A 25390-nucleotide genomic window follows, 5' to 3' on the forward strand; every position below is an offset into this window, starting at 1 on the left:
AAAGCATCATCAAAATATATAAAACTGATAATGTGAATTGTATCATGCTGCCATTATAACAGAGAAGACTGTGTGACTGGCAGCCAACAAGAGAATTGTGTCTATACCCTCAACTTTATTTCTATCAATATAACAGTATTCAGTTGAATTCTATAATATTAGCATTAGTGTAAGCCAAGGGTCTAGAAACTTAAGGTCTAATTTAAGTACCGTTTACATAGTATGGATTTGCATCATTTGTGGAACATGAGAAAGTTGCAAACTCTACACACTGTACACTAATGACTTCACATCTTAAATCCACAGTACCTATTCTAAATGCAGTCCTTACTCTTGGCTTAAGCTGCAAAAACCTGAGATATTTAAGGAATATCTCTTCTACAACAGATGAGGTGTTATGGTTTCAAAGCAATCTCTTACAGACACGTGAAAGTGACCCTCTATGTTGTTCATCAGCCTCTTACAATTGTAATTGCCATATGAAAAAGAAAAATCTTAAGAGAGATTTGTGCTTGGGATATCTTGCAAAACCCTATAGTATGCATTTTAAGATGACCTAGTGGGGGAAAAAAAAAATCATGTCTCTTTTAACCTTCAACATGAAAAGTTAGCTTTTCATGTTAAATCTCCTTATCGATTCAGAGCCTTGAAGGACACTTGACACTTGAAGGAAGCAAGTATCTCTATATAAAGCATCCAGAGTAACTCTGAACAGTTCATTCATCAGTGTACCACCCATTCTCTTTCAGAAAAAAATAAGCACACTTTTTCCATAGTGCAAGTTGGCCTATCTCCTCATTGCTAGAAGAAATAAAATCTAAAGTGGCAAAGTCAGCCAGAAAAGTAAGCCAGAAAAACAACAGAGAGGGAAAAGGTTTTATATGTGTTTGCAGTCCACGCTCCAGTATTGTTAAGTTTTAATTATTTTTTTTTACTTCAGTTATTTGTTGATTCTTATCTGCTCAAATATTTGTATTCAAATCTGAAATTAAAAGAAAGAAGAAAAAAAAAGAATGTCAGATTGCTCCCAAGAATTGCCAACTAAAATCAGGCAGCCTCAATAGTCATTGTCAGAGCTGCAATCACAGAACATTTCAGTTATTCCTGAAATGCTAGAAGGCTGCAGACATAACTAGGAACTCAGTTTTCAAGACAAAACTGGGATATGGGTCCCAAATCCAAAGGGCAGTCAAGATCTGGAAGCAGACAAGTTTAGTTTCTATCACAATACATAAACTGCAACTTCTAAAGATGCAATTTTTAGTTAAAAAAAATAAATCTATTATTGATGCAGTACACATAATGCCATGATTTGAGTCTTCACAGAATTAAATAAAAAACAAATTTTGAAATTATTAGCATTTTTAAAACTCCACTTCAGGAAGTTAGTCCTGATACTCATCAGTGTGTTACAGGCCAGACTGATTTTACTTAAGAAAGAGTGGTAGCCAAGCTATCTTTTTGCTATTTTACTCCAAAGGTGTCAATAACTCCATTAGTGGTTAATCATTAGAGAACCTTTTCTTTCTTTAAGACTTTCCTTTTTACTGTGGACAGATACTGTGATTGTTTCTGCTCTTTTTGCACTCTCAAATAGCTAGATAAAGTGGATAGTGCAGCCTGCAGAGTCACAAATAAGAAAAATAAACCAAAAAATACTTGATGAAAACAGTAACTCCTCAGTTGGAAACTGAGTCCTTTCAGGGGGTGTCTCAAGAGGACAGAATCCTTAGTTTTGGATTTGATTCTATAATATAACTGCACAAATTTAAAAAAAAAATCATTTCAAGACCTTTCAGATAGATTCCTACTGATTATATACACTAAGAACTGAAAGTGGCTAATTAGTCACAGTTTACAATCACTGCACTGCTCCCAGCTACACTTTTTGCTGATGCAAGAGCATAGCAAATTTGTGTGGTAAAAATACACACAGATATCAAAAACCTTTTTTTGGTAGAACCCTGAGAAATTACTGAAACTAAATAACAGACTGTCAGATTCACTAAGAAAAAAAGCATTTATTTCCCTCATCGTTGTTCTTATTATCCCTCTTCACTTTCTTTTCCCTCTGGTACATAAAGAACTATTAATAATTACTAATTGAGTGATTTAATTTGTCAACATTGCATAGCTTAGTTATGAATAACAAAGATGGTATCAATAGTAGATTATCACTAATACAGAGGAAGCACATAGCCATATATGTCTGATGGAATAGTTGGATAGTTGCTAATTTAATATTAGGCAGAAAAGCCTACCAGTCCTGCAAACTTATCATGTGTTCCCAACATTCAGGGTCCATTTCATACTGATAAACTCAAACATAACTCTGTTAAAAAATTGAACATGATGGTGAATGGAGATAAATCCAGTTGGCAGCTAGTCACAAGTCCTGTTCTTCCTCAGGGCTCTCTGTATTTGGGCCAGTTCTCATTAATATCTTTATCAATGATCTGGATGAGGGGATTGAGTACACCCTTCAATATCTTGGCCAATGACAGTAAGCCAGGAAGAAGTGTTGATCTGCTTGAAGATAGGAAGGAGGGTAGGTCACAACCACCATGCAACTCTCTAGTCTTGGGGAAGAGTGACTGGAAAGCTGCTCAGCAGGGAAAGACCTGGGGGTGTAGAATGTCATCTGGCTGAGTATGAGCCATCAGTGTGGACAGGTGGCCAAGAAGGCCAACAGCATCCTGGCCTGTATGAGGAATGGTGTGACAAGAGGCAAAAAGGAAGCGATTGTCCCCAGCACTGTGAAACTGTACTCAGCCCCGGTGAGGCCACACTGGGGGCTGGGTTCAGTTTTGGGCCTTTCACTGCAACAAAGACACTATGGTGATGGAGTGGGTCCAGGGAAAGGCAAAAAAGCTGGTGAAGGATCCAGAGAACAGGTCTTGTGAGGAGCAGGTGAGAGAGCTGAAATTGTCTAGCCTGAAGAAAAAAGAGGCTGAGGGAAGACCTTATTGCTGTCTGGAATGATCTGAAAGGAGGCTGGAGTGAGGTAGGTGTTGGTCTCCTCTCCCTAGGACAAGAGGAAATGACCTCAGGTTGCACCAGGGAAGGTGTAGATTGGGCATTAGAAGAAATTCTCACTGAAAGGGTATGCAAATGCTAGAATAGTATCCCCAGGGAGGTGGTTGAAGCCCCATACCTGGAGGGTATGGGGCTGTGTTAGAGGACACAGACTTGGTACAGTTATATAAAGGTTGCACTCGATGACCTTAAAGCTCTTTTCCAACCAAATGATTCTACAATTCTGAAAGGCACCATTTGAAATTGGAAATTTAGCTCACCTGAAGAGAATAACCCTGATCACACTGAAAAGACACCACATCTCCAACCATGTATCTGTCTCCAATTTTGATCCCATTGCTCGGCGTCTGTGGTTCAGGACAAGAGTCCAAACCTATAGCTGTGAAAATTGAGAAGTTTAGATTTTCTAAGGAGCATAAAATCTGGTTTTAGATTCACATGAAAATTCTGTGTACACTGCACATAAGCACACTGTATTGATATGTTTTAGGGAGATCCTGGATACAAGTAGTTTGTCTGTGTATAAGCAAGTGACATATTGGTTTTGAATAGCTGCTACAAACTACTTTCCCCAGTAAAGGAAAAGGAGACAAATAACCAGTGGCAACAAACACTTCCAAATAATCTGCAACCTCAACTCAATGCCTCCCCTAAATTTCCATTATATCATTGCTCAGACTCATTGATTTCCACCTACAGTGTCACTGTCAAGTTATAGCTCACCTAATTCAAATGGGATAATCCCTATTTTCCTTTCCCATCATTTGATCCAGGAGATGCCGAGAAATACCACATCAAGTGCAAAACACAGGAGAAACAGTGCAAAGTACTGTTCAACTGCATTCCCAGCTCAGACTCTACTCTTCCATTCATGTAAGTAAATCTTTAAATCAAGTTTCACCTAATCTGCTATTTTTAATTAAGTATCCACAGAGTTACAAGACTAATATTTCAAATTTCTGATTATTCTATAAGCTAGTTTGCAAAGAGACTCTATGCTTTTTTCCATGATAAACAAAATAGAGAAACAAACAAAGAACCCATAAATCAAATCATAAAACTTTCCTCTAAGCCACAGGTAACAGACACTATGTAATTCTTAGTGAATATTGAGGCGTTATAGTCATGAATCTATGAACTGCAACAGCTGGTGCCTCAAGATCCACAGAAAGTACCAAACTAAAGTTTTTATTATTATCAGATATAGGTAGTCTGGTCCATTTGTGCCTGAAGGCATTAGCTGAGATGTCAAAATACACACTCCCATTTAGTTTTGCATGACAGGAATCCAGACTGCATGATCTGAAACTATGCTTTAATTCTGAGCTGTGAGCCAGAGAGTGGTAAATAAACAAGGATGCCTAATGTTTTATATTTTTCCATATTTATTCTACAAAATCATGTCATTATTTTTCCATTTGCAGTATAGAAATTTAGTTACAATGTACCTCTGTTTTAACTTTCAAAATAATCTTGTTGGCATTTTCTATTATATTTTTTCTTATATATTACCAATTTATAGCTTGTGTATTCAACAGCTTTTATGGAATTATTATAGTCACTTAATCCTATTCTCTACTTTGACTATCATCAATTTTACTTCATTAACTTCAACAAAAGCACACTAATTTAAGTTTACTTTAGAGCATGTATTTATAAAATACATCACAAACCACACAAAATCTTCATTCAGAACCCACATTGTACTCCCCAACTGTAATCCCTTACTTGCTACAAGATTTTTGCCCTTAAGGTTCACATTTGTTTCCAATAAAGATATAGGTTTAGACATTGCTTTGCCTGGTCTAGTGGAAGATGTCTCTCCCCATGGACAGAAGGTTGGAACTAGGTGATCTCTAAGGTTGCTCCCTATTCAAAACATTCAATAAAATACAAATGCATTTGCACTGGATTTAATCTCATTTTACCTTCTCCCCCTCCCTAATTCCTGCAGTTTTCCTCCTCCAAAGTTGTAAGCATCTGAGACAATATCCGCATTTCCAGGAATCATTCTAACCTATAATTAATGTTTAGTTATAGACAAGCGATCAAGCAGCAATTTTGCAAGGCCATGTTCTCTGACTGGGTAATCAGACAAGCAGAGCATGAGATTTGCATACTGTAAAACTGACAAGAAACAACCATGACACAATCATGCAGATCAGACACCAGAATCAATATGAGCATAGGAAACTGCACAGCTGGAAAGAAAATAAATAAATAAAACCTGCAACAAAATATTAGTGATTGCCAGAATTCCTGTCAGTCAGCTAAGGCAATCTTATTGAGACAGAAAGTATGCTTATAATTATAGCCTTTTCTGCTGATGAGGTACTCAGCAACAAGAAAAACATTTGAAATCATTCTGCTGTGTTCTTACTAACCTATGAGTATTTGACACTTAGCTAAGAGCACAGCTACCATTTCCAATTTATTTATTCTCTCATTTTCACTGAGTGATTAATTTTCTGTCTTACACATATAGATAGAACACATACTACACAGTACACATATTATTGCATTGGCCATATTTTGAAGGTAATGGCAGCAGGTAATAGGGTGTGGGGCTGCAGGGGTGACATATGTGAGAAGAGACAAATGGCTTGCACTGGAAACAGATGATTCCATCTGGTTTCAGCCAGCTTCAACAACCCAGCACAGAACACAGTTGCAAGTCAGATATGCTTCTGTTAATATATCCTGAAGAAAAGGCAGTAAGCACCAAAAGAATGAACAGAAAGGCCAGATGAGGAGGAGGAATGGGACTTCACCACAGGAGGGTGGAAAGAAAAACCTTACTAGGCAGATTCTGCAGCACCTGGTTAAGATGAGGCTGGAGTCCAACTGCCAACTAAGGCAGGCACTGACAGGTGAGACCATAAAGGAACCACAGGAAGCACAGAATACTGACCCAATTCGCTGAAGTGCCTTTGTCTTACCAAAGGGATAAAGTGTAGTGTTTGACAAGAACAAAAAAGTGTGTGCAGGTGTCCAGTGGGAAATAAAGGAATTTTTCCTGAGGGTTTGTTTGTAATCACTTTTCTTCAATCAGTAATTGTTAATTGTCAAAAAGTTACATTTAAATCCCCCACATCAGTACACTTACTGTGTCTGCAACAGTTATATAAATATGTTATATTCTGGGATTAGCATTGTCACATGAGCATCTCTGCAAGAGGAACTAAATGTTCCAGACCATACATTAGAGGTTGAAAGCCTGATCTTGCTCGCTTGGAATTTAATGAGGAATTTACCACTGTCTTTAAAGTAAACTTGTGTGGCTCATTATGTGCAATGAGACTGATTATTCCTCTTCCATATATCTTAGGTAGACCTCATGTCTGGAACCAGCAAGAACTCTTAATTAATTGAACATTTCTGCATTACCTGTATACTCAAGATGAAATCCAGCAGCTGAAACACTGATATCAGACTGAAAATTTAGGTACAGATTGTTTGATGTGCTGTTGAGAAGTGGAGGTATGGTTGTTCCTGAAAAGAGAAATAAAAATATTATTGAAATGCATAGAAACTGAACTAGATACATACATAAAAATACAGGTATACATAAAAAGATAGAAAGATAAAGAGGAAGAGAGAGGAGAGGGAGAAAGGTTGCATAACCAATTCCGCCATGCTGTGCCATCATAGGTGCTATCAAATATCTGTCCCTATAAAAGTTGGTTACATTTTCAGTGCATCACAGTATCAGAGACATGAACTGTAGAGTGAAGCAAGGTCTAGTATGAATTTATTCTACATGCTTTCATACACAGAGAAATGCCCAGTAGAATCTTAACAAAAGCACGAACAAATCCTTTAACTGGAATAACTTAAAATACGATAGTCACATATATCAAATGGCAGTGAACAGAAATGTGATGATTTGTGTTTCAGCACAAGACAAGGCAACAATCTTATTGTCTGTGATCTCATTCCACACACAAGAATAAATGAAAAGAAAACTAGAAAATGTAAGGCAAACACAACTGTGTCATTTATTTAACATAAAGATAATGAACAGATTCTTCAGTCATGTACAGCTTCAGAAGGCATCTCTTTTAGAGTTTTGTATTACTGGACCCTCCTATAAGAGGGGGCAAAAAATGACATTAGTAGATATCTAGTGTGAGAGCCTCTGAATGTTATTTTTTTTCTAACATTTTCAAATATTCAACTTTATTAAATTCTTCTAATAAATTACTGATTGAAAGAGAAATTAATTTATAAGAGAAATTAATTATAGGGAAAGAAACATACACACACATGAACACATGCAAAGAACTAGAAAGAGCTGTGTCTTTCCAATAGACCTGAAACTGTGAAACACTTACTGTAAAATCTTATCAATTACCTGAATAACTTCCAAGCCTTGGAGCATTGTTGTCAGCACCATCATAAAAGTCTAAGGAATCCCAGTTGTGTTCTGTGGCAAAACTCACCACTTGCACCTATGAACAAAAACGTGTGGTAAAGAATGTAAACTTCTTCCTTTCTGTACTCGAGGACAACGTAAACTGTAGCCCATGCTGCTTTCAATCATGAAAAGTTGTGTCTTTCTGTCATTGTCAAATGATTTTAATTGGAAAAATGGCATTAATTGAATAAAATTGCATTGCAACATTTTTCTTTTATTTAATTGCCAATTCAGACTTCTATAACCTCTAGGGACAACCACATACTACCTCTGACAAGTCACACAGCTGCGAAAATCAGCTGGATATAGAACATGATCCTTTTGATTGGTGGACAGAGAGGGGAAGACAGACGTGGTATGGTCAATTACCACAGTGTCTTTGTGACTCTCTAGTTTATCCAGGGCTAAATACAGTCCCAGAGCAATGCATGCTGCTTCATCTGTCTTGCTGTGTTCAATTCTGCCTTCAGGTTAAAAGCAACTTCCTGTGTTTGGTTACCTTTATCACCAACTCATAGCCAGAGGAGAGGAAATCACTAGCATGCTACAAATAAAAGGCAGAATATTCCCTTCAGTCCTTCTAGAGGTGACCACGCTCAAAAGGACACACAAGCTGGTAAGCAGACTGCAAGAGGGAGGATGTATCTGCTTTCATACAGTGAAAGTGCTCCCCAAGGAGTACAGAAATGCCAGGTTCCTTGTTTCTATTTTGGAGGGGAGAGGGTCTAGTGTGTTTTTTGTTTTGTTTTGTTTTACTGAGATAACTGTTTAATGAAACACATTTAAAGAGGGACAGAAGAAGAGTTTCTTCTCATGCACATGGGTTTCTTGATATACATTTTGCTAGGAAGTTATTCAGATAATGCATAAAAATCCAATCTTTTAAACTCAACTGCCTTTCCAACAACCAGACTTCTGTCAGTTCCTTTAGTGAACTACAAAGAGTGAGGTAAGTGTGACTTAGCTTAATGGGCACATTTCTGCTGTGTGTTCCATGAAGTTCTTAATCTAAATCTTAGTAAATGAGAATTCTGATAATATCTAAAAGGATCAATTCCCATCTTATGTTGAAACATACTGAAGTGTTATTATAAATAACAGTTTCTAGAAAAATATACTATATATCTAGTTTGTGGAAGCAACTCACTCTACTTCACTCTGTTAGGGGAGATCCATACATTTTGGGACAAAAAGTTACAATCATATCTTTTAAGATCTAATTCTCATAACTTTTACCACCTTTGTAAATAAAAAGTTGTGCAATAAATTCCATTGTGAGAATCATTACTGAGATAGAAAAATATATCAATAAATTATATTTTTTCATGCTCTTCAATCAGGAAGAGTCTTAAACACAATAACAAGCACACAGCAAGTATACTTACTTGAATCCCAGCTCCCTCAGGTACTGTAATCTTCCATACACAATTCAGATTGTTGTCATAAGGCTCAGGGTAGCCAGGAGACAAAATGGTCCCTTTGCGCTTTGTTAAAATTCCACCACAGGGCACTGAAGGGGAAATGCATAAGGCAAGAAAGAAATACAGAGCTTCAGAAGTGAGAAAAGTTGCCACAAAAACTTAAACAATGTTCAGCACATGACTGAAAACTTTTGTAAATTTGTGCTACATGAAAAAATTCATATTAATCTCATGTGAATAAAATTTTGTGCCTCAAGAACCATTTATAAATCACCAAAAAATAAAGGAAAATTAGAATTATGTCATTTTTCTACCTGACAGAATCATGCTTATATTACTCTAGTTTATTTGCCCTTTAGCAAAGTGAAACCCATTCCACTGTGTTCTAGTAATCTTACAAAAATAAGCATTCTTTTTAGAACTTAGGAATGAAATTTGAACAGTTATGTATTGTTTTAGTGCAAAAGATAAAAGCATGTCATAAAAAGGATATATTATTATTAATATTGCTACTTTGTTGTTGTCTAAATAATTAATCGTGCCAGTTCCCTGACTGTTCTCTTTGCCTATGTGATTTATCCCATTACAGACTATGGATCTATCACATTAGTAAAGAAATTGATAAATGGTTGCAAGTCTGCACTCATCATAACCATGCCCATGGTTTAATAAAAGTGCTATTCATTAAATAGGACAGCGGCATTCAGTGTCACCAAGTTTCTCTTTCGAATGTCCAACTTGGATGTATCTCATCTAGATCACTAGGAGTTCTAACAGGGACACAGAATATTACATCTTAATTTAGATACAGACATTCTGGTGGTATTTATGAGGCTGGAGAAAAAGATTGATGAGATGGCTTATCAAAACCATTAGAAGCAAATATATCACTTCTTTACAACACTACAAAGTTCTGAACAGATTTCATTAGATATGAAAAAGAGGATTTAGAAAGATAATTTGGAGAATTTGGAGAATGCAACTTATCTTAATTATGAATGTTGTAGCTACATTTTGTGTGGCATATAATTTATAGAATCTATTGGGAACTACATGGATAAACCAAAGGACAGTGTCACTTAGTGTGTTTAAATAATTACTCATAAAAGGATGAACAGGCAGAATGATTGATGTTGACTATGTGTAGGGAAAGATTCAGGCATTCACTAGAGTTGAGTTAAGTTAATACAATATGTTCCTGTCTACCACTTCAATTATTAAACTGATTTAGTTTTAGCAATTTTCACCTTATGTATTTTACCAGCTTTATTATCACAATGATTTTCATACATAAGGTGGTCTATAACCCTTTCTTAGTTCAACTTGGCTAGAGATAGATAGCTTTCTCTTCCACAGACTAGATCATAAGTAAGATATTATAATCAATGGCCCAAATAATGATTTCAAGATTTTGTTGTTATATCTGAAACACAAGGGAATACCTTTCAAGGAGCTAAATAGTACAATTACACTGATGAAATTGTAATCACTGAGAATAAATGAAATACAGCTTATATATTTCAGGTTCTTATTAATATATAAATTGTTGCTACATTCCCATAATGGAAACAGTCTAAATAAATGTTATTTTTGTATAACAGATGGTTAATCATATTTTGTTTTACTGAAAACAACTCAAATTCTACTATACATCATCATCTGATTAGCACAGAAGACTCAAAATTAAACAAATTAGAAATGTCTCCTGTTTTGCTTTCATCCATGTACATTGCTTATGCACTTCTCAGTAACAGAGGCAATATCATGATGTGGGTTTTGCAAGAGGTTAAGAGATTTTTTATGAAAAAGCTATTCTCTCTTAAGTAACTTCAACTCATACATATACTGACTGTTTTGGTTGAAGATTGAGTTCTTCAGATGTTTTCATCCCCAAAATGACTATTTTTCAAGGTATGCAACTTTACAAAACACTAATGTATAATACAGTCTGTACTGCAGCAGATGTTACATGTGGAAAACCTTGATGGCATTGCAAAAACAGTTGTGCAACTGATAACAATTTTTATTTACAAACAACTATTTTTTTCCCCACATAAATAATCAAGCAAAACTGTGATAAAACATAGTATGTAAATGTCATATTTGTCCTTGACATAAACCTATGGAACAATGTACTGTTAGAATTTTAACTCTTTACTGGGGGGCTTTTCAGCACAATCGCTAGATTTCTAATTGGTGCAATTCAGCTTTATAAATGGCAATGGATGCACATCAATGTAAGAATTTAATTCCTATAGTTTATTTTTGTATGGCTACAGCTTGATAAAATATATTTTTTGACCTGATTTTTTTAGTTGGTTTTTTTTTTCCCCTGACAAGTATTGAGATATTAGCACACAAATTGCTAAATCTTTAATGTAGTAGTGTTCTTTCCAATAGCTTGCAATAGCTTGTTAGAGATGTGCAAGTGGAGAGCACAGTCTCACAAGGAGTCAGGACACAAAATGGTATTTCTGAGTCTTGATTAATGGACAGACAGGGATGTAAAATTTATAGCAGCACTGTATGTTCATGAAACTCATGAAATGTCACAGCAAGGTTAGAACAGAAAGGGGAAAAAAATCTTAACACTGAATGAAGAAGAAAGTGAATAAAAGTAAGTAAGAATAAAATACTGTACAGTTGACAAAGAAGGAACATATTCAGCTAAAGAGAATGGTTACATTTTAGACAGTAATTAGTTCTATTACAAAGCCTTAAGAACTCACCAACACATGTAGGGAGTGAATCATTCCACTGTGCCAATGCATTTGGTACTGTATCACATCTAATTGCTGTTGACCCATGGAGGATATAGCCTGGATTACACTCAAAGAGAACCAATGACCCAACTGCAAATTCATTTCCAATCCTTTTTCCAAATCTTGGTTCAGGCACAGAGCTACACTGTGTTGCACTTGTTCTTGGAACAGCTGCAAGGATACAAACAATTGTGGATTCTTACTTTTAGATTTGGTGAATACAAATTTTAAACCAGAAATATGCAGAAAGAAGAAACATTCAGTTATTAGCTGGTGAAGAACATTTTCATAATCCCCAAATACATGTTCAGAATACAGGCTGCACATTTTTGATCTCTGGGTTACCACACAGAAAAGCAGAGCACTGGCATCAGTGGCAATATTAAAAGTAACTCATAAAAATCAAACTAAAATCTCTCAAAAATAGCACTGAAAAAGAGTATTACTATGAAATATTCAGCTAATATATAGTTTCAAAATAACATATCTGTGTCAGAGAGATATTTACATTTATTTCTGGGGGTTTCTAAATATTTATGCTGTCAGTCAGATCAGGATTTAAATTTAAGGAAAGAACAAATTGTAGTTGCAAGTACTGATGTATAATCATTTCTGTGTCTTACCCATAATAAGGTAAATACTGCAAACCTAGAGAAGCATCTTAATAACACAAATAATGACACTTTGAGTTATCAATTTTTAAATTGAGAAATAAACCAGTTAGAGCAAGCAGATGGATCTAACATTAGTCAATCAGATTAGCAAATAGAAATAGCTGGTTCCTCCTTAAATTTGGAACCTCTCTTATTAAATATTTGAGTTAAGCTTTAAAATACACATAAATGAGGAAAAAAATACTAAACACTTTTCAAAGCATACAGAAATAATGAACCATTATACTGCTAACAGGCTACTACTTTCCTCCATACTGTCAGTATGTTCCCCTCTGGTGATTTACATTTTGTGATAAAAAGAATAAATGCTCACATTTTTACCAGGTTGTCTCACCTTGATAAACAAAATGAAATCCTTTAGCTGTTATTGGTCCAACTGAAGTAAATCTGACTGTGATCTGGTTACCTGAGCTCAATGGAAGGGATTCACCTACTCAAAGAAAACACACAGCTATCATAACCACTTTTTACTACAAAAGTACTTAAAAGAACTGTCTACATCTTTGTAACTAGAAACAACCCTCCCCAAACCCTGTTCTGCTTCAGTAAATTTTTCAAGACACTTGCAATTCTGACATTTTACATTGATAGTATTATGTTGGTCTAGAAAAGAAGGACTAAAACTAGTTATTAGGAATACTTGTTGGTTTACTCCCTTTAACCAAAATAAACTCAACCCCCCACCTCTCTTTTGAGTCAATGTACACACAATATATACAATCTATACAAATTACTTTTGATACAAATGTATCCTGCTTTCCCTTCAAAAAAATGTAATACCCATTTCAGATTGTCACTAGATAAATATCATTAAGGCACAGAGTAAGAGACCTAAAACATTTTTATGTTTGTTTATGTAATGGACTATGGTATCTTCCTAGATTCATACCAAATAAGCAACAGCTTAATTCTGTTAAGTTAGTTCTGTTAAAGGATACCTGAATGAGATCCTGAGAGAGAGGATAATAAAGATGACTGCAGAGTTGGGCCATCATATACTTCAACTACATCATGTAGTGATGTCTGGAAAAACACAAACTGGCCAAAAACAACTGACCAAAGAGGAAGGAGAAAAAGGAAAAGGGGGACATGATAAATTTTAACAAAAAGCAAAGGAAAGAGAAAGAGAAAGACAAAAAATACATTAATTTTTAAAAAAATATTTAAATAAACAAAATGTTTGTTCATTGATTTTTATTTTTTTTTTATCACTTAATTAGCATTTCTGGCTTTTAAAGCTTGTTCACACCGTTACAGCAGTAAATGGATGCACATGTCATTCTCTGCATATAAAAGAGACAAAGAATGTACACAAGCCATACACACACTTGTCAAAAGATTGCAGTAATGAGGGAACAAAATAATATTTTTGCTTTTAACAGGCTTTAAAATTTTCTGTTCTCCCCCACCCAACACATCTACATTCTCAGTGCTGTACCTTCTTCTATAATTCTTGGCATATTGCTATAGTATTGTGATTTATTATTTTTATTGATAAGGCTCTGAAAGCTTTACTTACTTTGGAATGCATTGTTTTTCTTAAGAAGGTTAACATTCAATGCATATTTGCCTTTGTGTATTAAATAACTGATTCAAAGCAACAAACACTTTTCAGAATATCTATACAGAATCACAAAAATAACTATATTTCCAAGCCATGCTAGTAGAATACCTCAAGTAAAGACTAATACTTTTGTACTGAATTCAAAAGTCACTGCAGCACACTCAAGTCACAGGTGTTTGCACTTTCCATATTAGTAAGCAGTGAAAAGAAAACAGAGTTTCTGGGATTAATTCTAGCCCACGTAACTACAAAACAATTACATCCTAATTTTATCACCGTTACTAGCAATGGAGAGGGAAACATCTTAAGGACTAGGAAAGTAAAAATGTGGAAATATTAAATATTTGTAGGTACTGTAGAACGAAACAGAACTGATTCTGGTTCATTATCCAGGTTAGACATTTTGGGATAAATATTCCAAAGTGTTGTTACTAAATAATATTTGTTTGCCATATGTTATATAATATCTTTATTTGGCATATTTTGGTAGAAAAAGTTATCCAAAGAAGCCTTTCTCTTGGAATTTTTATAGTTACAACAAGAATTTTGTTATTATAAACAAAATTGCAGCAACAACAAAATTCTAAGATTTTATACTTTTCTACTTCCATGTTTTAAATTATTTTTTTCCTGTCAAAATGCCAGGCAAAACATGTCCAGAGAATGGCAACAAAGTTGGTGAGGGGTTTGGAGCACAAGCCCTATGAGGAGAGGCTGAGGGAGCTGGGGTTGCTTAGCCTGGAGAGGAGGCAGCTCAAAGGAGACCTTATTGCAGTCTACAGCTACCTGAAGGGAGGTTGCAGCCAGGTGGGGCTTGGTCTCTTCTCCCAGGCAACCAGCACCAGAACAAGAGGACACAGTCTCAAGCTGCACCAGGGGAGGTTTAGGCTGGATGTTAGGAAGAAGTTCTTCATAGAAAGAATGATTGGCCATTGGAATGGGCTGCCCAGGGAGGTGGTGGAGTTGCCAACACTGGTGGTGTTTAGGAAGAGACTGGATGGGGTGCTTGGTGCCATGGTTTAGTTGATTAGATGGTGTTGGGTGATAGGTTGGAATCCATGATCTCAAAGGTCTCTTCCAACCTGGTTAATTCTATTCTATTCATTTGGAAAATTGAGGAAATCCATTAATTCAAAATACATTGATACCTGCATGGTCCCTTTTAACCAGGCTAGAGAACAGAACTTTCCATGCCTCTCAACATCTAGATGTTTCCATGGTTTTCATTACTATAACATCTGGATACCCATAGTGAGTTTGGAAAGCATCTAGCAACAGATGGAACTGGCACAATATAGTTGACTGGTTAAAAATGTTGTCAAAGAGATTTTTGGGTTAATTTTTGAAAGTGAGAAATAAACATGTACAGAATGAAAAAAACAACAACAACAACAACAAAACAACAACAACAACAAAAACAAACCCAAACACAAAACACTAAGAAAAAATACCGGTATAATTCAAATATTGTTAGGTTAATTAGCAATATTCTCAGTATCATTTAAATCACAAAACCAGATCATAATTGAGGCTAGAATTCCCTTGATATCATCTAGTCTAGTCCTCCTGCTCAGAGAATGGTCATTTAGAGTAGATTGATCAGGCTATGTTTCTGGTGTTGGAAACATCAGCACTGAATGTGCCACCCTAAATGCATGTCAGCAGTGCTGAATAGAAGGATCACATCCCTTAAGCTCTTGACAATGGCTTTGTTTTATGCATCCTAGGGCACATTGCTGGCTCATGTTCAACTTGGTACCTACAAGGAGCCACAAAGACCTTTTCTGCAAACCTGATTTTCAGCTAGAAGGCCCCAGTATGTCTCAGTGCACAGGGTCATTCCTTGGCAGCAGAATCTGTACTTCCTTTTGTTCAACTTCACCAGCATTGTATCTCTCATTTCTCTTCGTTTTTGAAGTCCTTGTGAATGGCAGCACAACCATATGGTGTATCAAACACTCATCCAGTTTTTTATCATCTACACACTTAATAAGAGTGCACTCTGTCCCATCATGTAGGTAATTTATGAAGTACTGGCTGCAATATTGATCCCTGGGATATAGCATTACTGACTGACTGCCAGCTGTCCTTCATGCTGTTGACCATAACCCTTTCATGTTGGCAGTTCATCCAGTTTTCAATTCATCTCACTGTCTGCTTTTCTAGTTGGTACTTCATCGATTTTCAATAAGGATGTTATGAGAGAGTGTTGAAAGGCTTGCTAAAGCTAAACAACATCCAGTTCTCTCCACTCAGCCACAAAGCTAGTCATATTGTAGAGAGCTATTATGTCTGTCAGGACTGACTTACCTTTTGTAAGTCAGTGGTGACTACTTTCAATGCTCTTCTTGTCAATATATTTGGAGAAGGTGACCAGCACTATTTGGTCTATCATATTTCCAAGTACAGAGGTGAGGCCAACTAGTGTATAGTTCCCCTGATCCTTCTTTTTCTCTTGAAGATATGAGTGATACCTGTCTTCTTCCAGCCCTTGGAAACCATTCAAAGCTATCTGACCTCCTTCAGCACTCATGGATACATCCCATCAAGTCCCATGGGTTTGTGTTATGTCCAATTTCTTCAAGCGTTCCCTCACATGGTCCTGTTCTAAGTCATACTTATTCTGTACCTTTATCCTGATATCAGGGGTCTGGGATTGCTTTAAGGCTAGCTTACCAGTAAAGACTGAAGCAAAGAAGTAATTTAGTAACAGTCTTCTTTGCATCCATTTTCACCAGCATTCAAAAAAATGGACCCATATATTTCCTTCAGTTTGCTTCAAGTATTTAGCTGAATGATGGTATTTTAAAGCGATATTCTTACAGCACTCATTCATATAGAAATGCTGCTTTCAGAAAGGAAACTTAATAAAAAGAAATAAAATTGACCAGCTCACATTAAAAAAACAACAATAACCCAAACCCAACAACAACAAAAACACCCAGAAGATGATCTATTCTTGTACTGTTAGTGGAATACTTCAGTTTGAAATAGCAATAAATGAGTTAACATCTGGGTTAGCATTTAGTTTTAATATGAAAATAGTAACAGAGGTGACATTTATTCAAATGTTTCTCCTCTTACATTTCCAAACATTTGGTTCTGTGCCAGTTACAGTTAAAACTTTCAGTCTACTCTGTGTCTGTAGCAATAATCTTTAGTGATACCTGTTAGATTTCTCTGTAATGGTTGACACTTTTTAACATATGTTATAACAGGAAAAAATATTGTTTGTGAATACAAAGTAGAGTCCTTATGAGTGGTATCCTGTTGGGTAAATCTCATTTCATTTCAAAGCAAGTTCCAGAATAAAAGAGCTGTCTGGTGTTCTTGAACTTGGAAGCAGTAAAAATTAATTCTAACAGTGTAAGCCTCTTAGGAGCACTGCAGACTAGACATCAAAATAAGGCTAGTGATGAGTTTATATGTAAACCACTAGAAGAGGTATTCTTGCTGACGTGTCAGGGTAGAGAACCGCTTCTTTGAAACAGATAATTATTAATAAGAATGACTAAGCAAATGAAACTGAATGGAGATGATACAAGAGTGTTACAAAAAATAATCACAGACAAAAAAAAAAAAAAAAAGGGGGAAAATGATAAAAAACCTGGGAGATACTAGTGCTGTCAAAATGTAACAGGAGTGCATATATATACACACACACATAATGATAAATACAATTACATAATTATAAACATTTTCTATAGCTACTGAAAATACAGATTGTCCTTACACAAATATCTCAGTGCATACAGATATACCTCTAAACCACAGAACTACACTATACACAAACCTACAGATCTACTCTCAAATAGAAAGGAATTTTGCTTCAATATCATCTTATATGTAGCACAAATTTACTGCTATCAGAAAATTAAATACAACTGAATAAGATTGCACTTAATATCAATGGTCAATATAAATGTCATGGAGATTTGTGTGCTAACAGTATTGGACAGGGCAGATTTATGTGAATTTATATTAGTTCTTCACATTCACAACTGTCCAACTTTTTAGTGTGTGGAAAAAAATCTTTGCTGAACTATCTGTCTTTCATTGCAATGTATCAGTGTTCTATGGGTAGTCTCAACTGTTAACTCAGGTGGCATCCTCTGTTTCCTGGCAGGACGTACAGAAGATTGGAGAGATGAAGCTAGAATAAAAGATTCTCACTGCAAACAAGGAACAGGTAAGGAAGGCAGAAAGAGTTCCATTTTTTAAAACTCTGAGGTGTTCTTTTCCTTCCCCACATGAAAAAGAAGAGATTATCTGTTCTATCATCTGAAAGACACAAAAAGCAGGATTGCACAGATCCAGGTCTGAGCTGTAAACTATCCTCTGCTCTTCCTGTGTTGTTTTTCCTGTATAAAGAAAGTGTTGACTGAAAACATGCTCCTCTTCTTTCTCGTTACTATATCCTGAACTTCCAGACTAGGAGAGAAAGAAGGAGATAGGAAGTGCTGCATATGGTCACGTTTGAGAAAAGTAACTGTTTATCTGATTATATGAAAAGACAATGATAATGTGTTTAGGAAGAGAGACGGGTGGTAGAAACACTAGAAGAATGAGGAAGCCAAGTTGCTCTCCAATGTTTATGTAGGGACCACAGGGACACTAACCTCTTAATGCATATAATAGAAAAAATAAACAATTTTAATTCTGGAATAACAATGACACCAACACCAACACCACCACCACCACAATAATAATGAATCAATAATAATACAATATTACTTTATTTGAGGCACAATTAAGGGGAAAATCTTATTAAGATACCACATTTCATTTAAGGGATCTTATTATTCAAGTAATAAAGATTCTAAATTTAATGGAAAAGTCATTTTGAAAAAGCTGTTTGGTTCTTCAATCACCTATCAGCTAATTTAGAGTTACTAATTAGAAGAACATCTTTCTGAATATAATAATTATCTTTTATTATCCTACTAGTAAATGTTATTCTTTAAATCAGATGATTCATCAGTTCATTCATCTGAAACAAATTATCACTTCAGCTTACTGAATCATATGGATGAAATTAATACTCAAACAATTAATATTTTTTTCCACTACTAGGCAAAACCAAAACAACTCTCAGTGCAAAATAATAGAATAAAATTATGAAAGATTAAAAAAAAAATCCTTCATATCAATTATCAAAAGGTAAAAATCTGTAAAAGAAAGAAAAATAAAATCCAGCCATTCAACTGCTGTAAATAGGGGCAACAGCACTTCAATATGATTCCCAAAGTAAAGGAAACCATTTATCTGTTTCCAGCCTGGCAACAGATGCGTTGCCAGTTTGTCTGTGTGTATAGCTGAAATGTGAAATCAAAACTCAGGGAATTTTTCGAAGTTAAATATTTCAAGACCTAAATGGGAATATTTTGTTTGAGGGGAAATCCAGTCTTGCAGAACTGTAAGCTCGCCATTTTATTTTTAGAAGAACCTCAGCAGAGAAATGATAGAGAACGCATTTTAAACATAAGAATGTTATTACTGAGTCTTTTATTTTCTTGAAATTATCATCATTTTCTTCCTCTTAATTAGTAAGTGTTATAACAATGCATTGAAATAATATTACAAAGCTGTAGAATTCCTTTACTTAATCCATGTTAGTTGTTCTGCTTTATCAAAGTGGTGTGAGTGAAAATTGTTTATAATCCTGAGTGACTAGTGGAAATTGCCTTCATCTACAGCCAATACATTAATGAAAGTTGGCTTTCAGCTGAGGATTTTACCCTAAATTTCAGTACATGCATTAATTATTCAAAATTTCAATATAAACATTTTCCCTTGTGAACAAAATAGGTAATATATATTTTTCAGGCTCAGTATCACAGCACTCCTTTAGTCTGTATTTTCTAGTGCACTTCCTATTTCAGTTCAGAGTCTGATCTTTTAAACTATCATCGAAGTCCTTAAGTGCTAAAATTTAGACACCTCCTTCACCCATGAAATCAAAAGAAAACTTTCTGTCTTTAGATACAATTTAAAGATGTTAAATCTTAGCATGAGCTAAGAGTTTTCAGATGTAGTTTTGGACAGTATGACAGAAACAACCAGAGGAATAAGACTCAAAATCTCTCCGATACTATGACATAACATTATGCTGCAATTATACCAAAGCTTTCAGTTGTACACACTCAAAAATAAAAAGCCAACTAAAAAACCCAAAAAAACTCAATCAACCAATAAAAACCCCCAAACCAACCAACCAGTTCAACTCTATTTCAAGTTTTAACTAGACTATTATGTTTTAAATTACTATAAATAAATACAAACAGCAAACAGCTGAAAAACCCAGCCTTTCTTCAATAATACAGATTGCTCAGAGATTCTGTTTTACTAGTATGGAATAATCACCCATTTCTGCAGTCAGGACTGCAATTGGAAGGAGCACAAAACAAAGTTCAGTGAGGATTGCAAACACTTTTTAATTTGTTTTCTAAACAAGAGTCGTGACAGGGAAATCACTGAGAGAAATCCTGACTCTTTCTGAAGACTGTATCTGGGTAAACAGCAGTAAACACAAACAGCTGAGTCAATACAGATAAGATTGCTTTAGAGAGGAATGGTTTATATGTAGAATAATATAATGAAGAGGCAAAGTGAGATCACAGAATCAACAAGGTTGGAAAAGACCTCAGAGATCATCAGGTCCAACCTATTACCTAACACCACATGACAACTAAACCACAGCTCCAAGTGCCACATCCAATCCCTTTTTGAACACCTCCATGGACAGGGACTCCACCACCTCCCTGGGCAGCACATTCCAATGGCAAATTACTCTTTCTGTGAAGAACTTTCTCCTCACCTCCAGCCTAAACTTTCCCTGGTGCAGCTTGAGACTATGTCCTCTTGTTCTGGCACTGGTTGCTTGGGAGAAGAGACCAACCCCCACCTGTTTACAATCTCTTTTCAGGTAGTTGTAGAGAGCAATAACGTCTCCCCTGAGCCGCCTCTTCTCCAGGCATGGAGATGTATGGATATCAACTACAGGAGCAGATCCTAATACTAAAAAGTTTTATAAGTAAAACATTTTATTTAAACTTTTTTTTTTTTTTTAAATTTCCTTGATTCCAGCCTGATTCTAGCAAACCCCTTCCTGAAACACACCAGAATACTTCAAGAAACTTAACAATGGTCACTCATGAATTCCCAGGCCAGTTTTCTCTGCCTCTTACTGATAACCAGTGAAGATTCTGTTCTGATATTTCTGACAGCTAAGTAATGATGATTAATGATTCCTTTTATGAAGCCAGGAAAAATTATATCCAGAACTTAGTGTCTGAGTCTACCAATATCCCTAGTAGAACATAACTTGCTTAGATGAAGTTGACTGGTTTGTGTTGCTGGTGTGATTTGCATTTTTCATAACTTTGAATAGCCCATAATTAAGGAACTAGATGATTAGATGAATAGAGTTATAGATTTTCTTTAGCCAGAAGGAAAGTGAAGCCTCATTTATTTCTGAGAAGCATACTATATCAGACAAATTATATCTTGTTCTAGATAGAAGCAGTATTAGTCTTTCCAGTTGTCTGGGATTTTAAGTAGGCATATAAGCAAAACCAATGTTTCTAGAAGACTCATCAGGAAAAACTGATGTAACCACTTCCTTTTGAGTATTTTGTTATCTGTCACAAAATACTCTGTTCCTTGGTCTGAAGAACAGAACTATAAATTTCCACAGCCTGGCCAATCCTTGAAGAAGCAGGCTTTCCAGAGAGCTTATCTGCTCTCTTCCTGGCTTCATATGTAGGCAGGTGAATTCTGAGGTAGACCATGGCCTTGTCCCAGTAGGAGGAAAGAGAAGTGCTCCCATATATTGCAGATGTTTGTTGGCAGGGACAGGCTGGATAGTCCTAAGTTTCAGAAGTCTGCTGATCAGAATTAAGCAATTTTGCACCACCTAATCAACCTCATGCTGGTCAGACTTAAGAGAGAGCAAGCAGGTTTTTCTCACTCATATAGAGGCTGTGAATAAAAATTATACCTTTTTTTTATTAATGCAACTTTATGTTCAAAGGGCCTAATCAATGGTGATGCAAGCTTTTGTTATTGTGATGCTAAAGTACTTCAATCCTGTCCTAAGAAGTGACTCTAACAAAAAAACCAGAGTTGTTTAGAAAATCTGCCACCACTTAATCTTCTCCTCAGGATAGTAACATCTATTGGAAAGCATTTAAGTGACAAATGTAATGTAGTCTGTCCTCTGTCATTTGGAACCAGGAACTCAGACTAATTTCAGCTGTTTAAGTAACAGCCTTTTCTGTGAACAAGGTTTGATAATTAAATATCTGGAACAGCCTGAGTTGTGCTACTCAGGAAAATAAAACCACAAAACTTCTTTAGAAATCTTTCATCAATTCATTGGCATTATAGTCAAATTATTATACTTATTATGAAGCCATTAATTTCTTCAAAGACCACAGATGTGGTCTTATCACCATTCCACTTTTTTATAAGGCTATTAAAAAGACAGACATACTGTTGCCATATCTTCATTGCCAAACTCAATAGCTTACGCTATTTAGTGATTTGTATTAAATAGGTCATTAAATTGGTCATATTGTAAAGCATCATTAATGTTTGAGCCAAAATTAATCATTTTTGTTGAAAGAATCTAAAAGCAGTGTTGAAAATTGATTTCAAAGCATATTAAGCAACTAAAATAGTAAGCATCTTCAAATTTCATCTCAAGAATGTGTTAAATAGTTTGAACTCCTTTAAAAGTCCCCCAGTGGTTACTCGTATTGGCATCTGCTCACTTGGCAAGCACATTAAGCACTGAACCTGTGAATGAAATACTCCCCAGCTGTGAGTCTGTATGTATAAAACCCACCAGTCCTTTCTCTCATATACCTAGAGATTCATAGGTAAGTGGAAAGTGATGACCCTCTAATACTTCTTTAAATTACATAGATAGCATTTGAATGACACAAACGTTGCCTTCCACTGGAAAAGCAAACCAGAAAAAGTTATACAAATGAAGTTCACGTCTGTTCCTCCAAAACCTTAGACTGAAAGCTCCAGGTATTCTATGGAGAGCCAGTAGCAGAGTAATTCATACATACTTCAAACTACAATAAAAAAAGGTATTCACTATCTACCAGGTATTTTCAATGTACAATATATTGTTACTAGCCTATCCATATCTGAATTAAGTAGCTGTCTTGGGCTAATACAGCCTGCTCTCACAAGCCCCTCTCCCACAACAACAGCGAAAATACCACAAAAAAAAAAAAACACCTCAGTATTGAGGTACAGAATTTTACTGGAATTATCCAAAATTACCTTAGCCTCTTTGTAGAAAACATGCAGCAAAATGCAGAAGCAGCAGCTGAAACCAGCAATAAAATGGTTGCCCCAATCCAAGCATGCAGCACACACCCAGTGCCAAAGACTAACATAACAAAACTGGAAACAAAAAGCAGCAGCTGGAACAGGAAGCTTCTCATGTTACAGTCTGAACTTCAAGTCTCATGATACCTTGCTCCAGAGAGCAGTTTGTTTTGAAGCGGCTGTAACAACTCCATGGTATTGAGTATCAGCAGCAAATTCAACTAAACCTATGACTCTGTGCTTGCTTTATAACAAAAAATAAAGATCTTTGACACAACCTTTTTAAAACTTGCCAAATATTCTTCAGAGAAATCATCTTTAACGTCAATGGGAAAATATTTTTCTAGTTTGCACATGTAACCTAAATTTTTGCATTAAAATGCATTTCTTAGCAAACTCTAGAAAAAATTATGTAACATTTTAAGGTACATTTAGTATACATTCTGAAGACTAAAATATTTAATAGTTACATTAAAAAAAACAATGCAAAACAAATCAAAATTACTACTACTAATAAAAACCCAACCAAAAAAACAACCCAAAACTAAATAAAACCAAAACCAACTAGTAAAATTAACATAAAGGAGCATTTACACCACTGTTGCAAATATTTCCTTTCACTACTAATAACACCTCATTAAAAAAAAAAAAAACAACAAAACTTAACCAACCAACCAACCAAAACCCCCAGCTCTGCCAGTTGTATGTCTGATTGCATATGACCTTAGTTAGGCTTGTCTCTGGGATGAAAACCACTTCTGTGTCTGCTTGACATCCTTTGCACAATGATGTCTCAGTTCAATTCTAGCACAGATATCAGTGCTGGTTATGTACTTTTGAATGAATCTTTGTTAGCTGACTGAAGAAAACTGAAGAAAAGGATTTACATACACAAATACTGAGCTCTCCAAGCTCAGTCTGAAGAATTCGCTAAACTCCAATATTTTCAGATGCTAGCACAAGATCCTTTGAAAATTTTGCATAAATAGAGTGGTGTTAAAAAGAGAGATGACAATAGGGCAACAAAGTTGAAAGAATGACAAGTTAAAAAAAAGAGATGTGAACTTTCTATCTGCTATTTGTTCTAGTCATACAAGAAATAGATCTTCCTATTGTTATATTTTTAAGTACATCCTCGGTACTGTATGATGTTCACTCTGTACTTCAGAACACTGAGGAAATAAATCAGATAACTGAAATACTATACTCATTATCAAATTAGTTGTCATGTTCAATTAGAATTTCATTCCATTTTTAGATTAAGTGATTCTTTTTAAAATACTTTCACCTTACATATGAAGTCCTGTCTTTATGACAAATCTTGCAAGCACATGCAAAAGCAGAAAATGCTATCTCACAAAATAGGTTTATGATTAAATGGGGGGAAAAAATCATGTAAATAATGGTCAATTTTCTTGGAAGTCATATGATTTTGAAGTCATATTCTTTTAGGAAAGGAAAGGTGAGCTGATTGACTTGTTAAAAAAACACATGGTAGAGGCTTGTCTCCTGAAATTAATGTCATGACCTGGTCACTCAAATATTTGGAGCAGGTAATTTTGCTTACAAGTAATCATTGCTTGGGTGATGCAGTCCCACTGACTTTGAATTAGTTGCATGTATGAAATAGGAGTAAGATTCTTGCCTCCAATAGCAGTTTAATATTCCAGATAATCCTGTATCATCTCTACCTCCCATTCACTGTATTACCAATTTAATAATTACTTCATGGTTAAAAATATCAAAACTAGATATTCAGTGAATCAAATTTCACCCATTTTAATTTAAGATGGAGAGTTCAGTCCTCCACATTTAAAAAATGACAGTCCAAACACGTCTGTCACATTTCTTAAAAGAGGGTAAGATGTACAACAGTAATGATGGATTCAAGCTATTAAAATCAAAAGCTTTATTTTAATGCAGCTAAGTAATATCATAATACCATTTGGTTCTTATTTCCTCTAGATGTTCTCTTTCAGGACATTCTGGAATTTATAATCTGTCCTTTCCTATTTTTTTGTTTGGTTGGGGTTTTTTTGTTATTTGTTTGTCTGGGTTTTTTTTTTTCCAAATGTAAATGGAGTTTGAAAACAAATCAAACCACTGAAATAACTCTAATGTGACACTGCTTTTAAGCTGTCTAAGAATTCTGTATGCTGCAAGCTGTT

The 25390-nt window shown here is 35.3% G+C and overlaps 1 protein-coding gene across 1 annotated transcript in view; it reads right to left on the reverse strand.

Annotated features, from left to right (window-relative positions):
- CSMD3 (CUB and Sushi multiple domains 3) overlaps nucleotides 1-25390 on the reverse strand; it is a 386198-nt gene that overhangs the window by 68091 nt on the left and 292717 nt on the right. Inside the window, exons 33-39 of the mRNA XM_009905784.2 lie at nucleotides 13249-13362; nucleotides 12645-12740; nucleotides 11604-11807; nucleotides 8839-8963; nucleotides 7391-7487; nucleotides 6424-6528; nucleotides 3297-3415 (exon numbers count right to left, since the gene is read on the reverse strand). Of these exons, the coding sequence (XP_009904086.2) occupies nucleotides 3297-3415; nucleotides 6424-6528; nucleotides 7391-7487; nucleotides 8839-8963; nucleotides 11604-11807; nucleotides 12645-12740; nucleotides 13249-13362 (860 nt within the window). The remainder of the gene's footprint in view (nucleotides 1-3296; nucleotides 3416-6423; nucleotides 6529-7390; nucleotides 7488-8838; nucleotides 8964-11603; nucleotides 11808-12644; nucleotides 12741-13248; nucleotides 13363-25390) is intronic.

Source organism: Dryobates pubescens, chromosome 14, assembly GCF_014839835.1.
Source record: "Dryobates pubescens isolate bDryPub1 chromosome 14, bDryPub1.pri, whole genome shotgun sequence".
NCBI classification, from domain to species: Eukaryota; Metazoa; Chordata; class Aves; order Piciformes; family Picidae; genus Dryobates; species Dryobates pubescens.